The following is a 4,007-nucleotide window of genomic DNA, read 5'->3' on the forward strand; positions in this document are numbered from 1 at the left end:
TAATGTTCTCATGGGAATCCCTGCTTCTGTGGTGCCTTGGCTTGCAGCCCATCGATGTTTCTCCACAGGTGACAGCAGCCCTCTTTTACCAAGGACCCCATTCAGCCCTTTCCTCTAACACTGAAATTACTGCAGAAAGTTTGTCATGTTGACTCTGCTACACAACTGACTCAGTCTCCACCACCCCCTACTTCTGCAGGAACAAGGATCGGTTCTGTACTATTACATGCAGAAGCATAACATTCTCAGTCACAGAATGGGATAATGGAGAAGAACAGTTACCTAATGATCCCCTCATGAGCCACAAAACCTATGCAACAAAGTTACTCAGAACTTTTACAATAGGAAAAGACAAAAATGCATCTACCTGCAGCCGCTGGAACACCCCTGACCGCAAATTCCCAAATCCGTAACGGTATTGCAGTGGTAGAGTGCTTTCTGCACTTTCTTCGTAAGGTGTTTGCTCTACTTCCCAGTCAAATTCTTCTTCCTCCTCTTCAGACTTAGAAGAGGCAGCTGAAGATATTGCATGGCCAGAGAAAGAAAATTATGACACAGAAAATACATATGATTTAATAGAAAGCCAAACACTGGTAACACAAGAAGTCTCATTTTACTGCATCTTTTAAGAAATGTTATACAAGACTGGGTTATACAGGGAGATGCTTATATCAGTAATCCATAGATCCTGCTCCAAATTCTGCAACTTTCAAAAATGAAGACCAGGAACACTGAAGTTTTTAAGTATACTCAAAGACTGAATCAACTCTTCTACTGATTTCAACCAGATCAGAATTTGATGCAAAGAAAACCCTGACAGGAGTGAAGTGATGTTATCAATTATTTAAGATGTGTATTAAAAAAAATAAACACAGATAGTTAAACCTTCGTGTCTGCTAAATACTGATGTTAAGCAAATCACCCACTAGAACCTGTGGCTTTAATGAGCTTCTACCACTTGAGCTAAAAGTCCAGTTGTGATAGCTTGTGGGAAGCAGAGGACCCAAATGTGTGTGTATTATACAGCCACTAGAGGGGTACAAAGACCTACAGAGGATTAGCATACGTTAAGCACGTATTGGAAAAATGTAAACATAACTAAGCCTATAAAGATGATGCGTATCACCTACAACACATTTGTTTTTATACTTAGCCATACTTTCAGATTCATTCACACCCTTCTCACACCTTGGACTAGACAATAACAGAAATACTCTCTTTTTCTACATATACCACTACATAGATAATGGTTTCATTTTGTACATTTATCATTGGTATAAATAAGATTTTTTTGTCATACCTATTTCTTCTACCAAAGGTTTCGCTGATCTTGATTTCTTTGGTGCTAAAAGAGATGTCAGCATGTCCAGTCCCTCAAAATATTGGCCAGGAGTCTCCTTCGGTAACCGAAACGTGAAAGTTCCTTAAAGGAAAGCCAGAATACAGTTATTGCATTAAAACACCCATAACAAGCAAAAAACGTTGTGTTGGGGACTCCAAAGCTGGACACAGTGCTCCAGGTGAGGTCTCACCAGAGCCGAGCAGAGGGACAGAATCCCCTCCCTCCATCTGCTGGCCACACTTCTTGTGATGCAGCCCAGGATGCGGTTTGCTTTCTGGGTTGCAGATGCACACTGGTGGCTCATGTGCAGCTTCTCAAGGACCCCAAGTCCTTTTCCTCAGGGCTGCTTTCCAGCACAACATCTCCGATCCTGTATTTACTAGACTAACGTTCTTGGTACAATATGTCTAGCCCCCACAGGGCTTCAAGAGGACTTGTACACTTTTTTTTCATTATTAGGACAGTTCTGAACACATCCTTTGTGCTTAAGGATGGCCTAAATAAGTACAATAAATACTAAACAAGATTTTTTTTATAGTACATATGAGAAACTTTACATTTATTTACAGTATCGTATATTTTACTGCACTGGAATTGCATAGAACTTTAGTGAAGTACAAATTATTGGAGATTTAGTAGCATTTTTAATGACACATACATATACCAAGAACATTAACTAATACCTTCATCTGTATTATAGCATGCTCTTTCTCTGCCATCTTCTACAGTTCTTCCAGGAAGTGTCAACCTGCAGGCAAGAAATGAGACGTCTCATTGAATGCTTGACTAATTCTGCAACTTAATGTCTCAGCCTATAAAATGGTAAGGCATATTCCAAAGCAGTACAAAGGACTCAATTACATGACTCCTGTTGATACTACTGGAATTCACGTAGATAAACCCCCATGTACTTCAAAAATCTTTTTCCCTAACTATTGGCGCAAGAGATCAGCATCTGAGATCAAGGAAATTTGTGACCCCTGGTTTTCCACCTTGGATGAGGTCACAGCTACCACAGAGATGACACCTTTGGCACTATGTACAGCACTTGGAAGATTCTGCAATTTGAAAACTCTGAGCTAATCCACAGTGACAGGATATGAGAACTCATCCAGAGTTCTTGTATTCAGAATAACTAATTCACTGCATTTTACCAGTTCACTAAAATCCCTTGTGGTCTACTAATGTATAGGGGGGAAGCATGTCTAAGAATACAGGAAACAGAAAATAAGGTTATTAACTCATCAGCTCTTAGATGCCAAAGGTTCTCTTAACACTTCATACTGAGATAGCAACTTCCTTACTATGCAATAAGAAAGGAAGAGGCAATCCAGGGAAAAGATACAGCCTGGTACCTCACTTCCTACCACCTCCACTCACTTGACTTTTCTCTCTTTATGTTATTACAAGTGCATCAAAATCTGTTCTTCACCAAATACACTGTATCTGGCTCTCAACAGGGAGGACACGCTTATGCTACACAATTTACAAACATCCAGACAATTGTCTTGCCATTTTACAATTAAAAGTCTACAATAAAGTATAAAAGTTTTCCTTTAAACTCCCCTTAACATGATTTAATGCCTAGAAACAAAGTGGCCAGATACATAAAAACAATTCTTTGCACAAAACGCGCTGTCTGCAGTCCACAGTATAAGAGCTGCAGATGAGGAATGTTCTGAAGGGACCAAAATCAAGCTCACTCTCTACTGACTTATATTTGTTTTATGAGATTATTTTTTTTAAATCCTTACTACTTGCCTGAGAAAGTATGGCTTAGCATAAAATTTAAAGTCTTCTCCTTCAAAATACACATCAAACTCTGAAGCTCTGGCATAAGGTACTTTGACTGTTATTGTAAGGAAATCTGGATCCTGGGTCAGCTCAAAAGCTGGAGTTATCATGATGAATTCACCAGGAAAAGCAACCACCGGCTGTGTGGCCCTATGAAGACAAGAAAACAAGAAAAGATTATTGTAATTTCCAATTTATGAGAGCAAATATTGTCTCTTCAAAAAGCTGTAAGAGCATTTCAGACTCTCACAAAATTATCTTCCACATGCTCAAGTAGAAAACACGCATGACAACAGCAACAAAACAAAACAAAAGCATTATCAAGAATTTAAAGATACCACCTTTCTGCATCTTAATGAAACAACCAAAGAAAAAGGAACACAAACATTTGGAGCACAGGAAAGCACATACTACATTCCACATAAAAAACACACTGAATTCAGTCCTACAACTTGGCAGCTTTCTGTAATTGTTTCTAATTTCACACATAGCAGATGTTAGATCTCTACAGTTCATCAGTGAGCTGATCACAAATCACTATTAGAAAACATTGAAGAACAGTACTGCTTTCAAAAAACTAGAGCTGTATTTTATAATTCATACACATATTAGCCAGAATACAAGCAACAGATAGATTCACCACACCACAAACAGATTATCTGAGCACACACAGCAAGTATACTGCTTACATACAGCAGAACTAAGATGTTTGTTGCAGTAAGGGGCTGGCAAAAAAAGGGACAAACACCTTGCTCTGCTTTCCTTCCAAGGCACTACAGTCAGACATAACTTCCCTCCGCTGCTCATTAAACTGGGTCAATACCGATTACTTTATCAAAGGCCGACTTTCAAGCCGTTCCGCGGGGCACAC

General features: G+C 39.2%; 1 protein-coding gene across 1 annotated transcript; it reads right to left on the reverse strand.

Moving 5' to 3' along the window:
- Positions 1-367: 367 nt before the first annotated feature.
- On the reverse strand, positions 368-3,246 carry LOC104536443 (protein SHQ1 homolog; the record flags this gene model as incomplete). Its single annotated transcript, XM_010179048.1, has 4 exons — positions 3,104-3,246; positions 2,026-2,090; positions 1,297-1,423; positions 368-515 (listed from the first exon to the last, which is right to left on the reverse strand). Coding segments are annotated over exons 1-4 (483 nt in total), but the record flags the coding sequence as incomplete, so codon positions are not given.
- Positions 3,247-4,007: the final 761 nt, after the last annotated feature.

Source organism: Mesitornis unicolor, unplaced genomic scaffold (genome assembly GCF_000695765.1).
Source record: "Mesitornis unicolor isolate BGI_N332 unplaced genomic scaffold, ASM69576v1 scaffold11622, whole genome shotgun sequence".
NCBI classification, from domain to species: Eukaryota; Metazoa; Chordata; class Aves; order Mesitornithiformes; family Mesitornithidae; genus Mesitornis; species Mesitornis unicolor.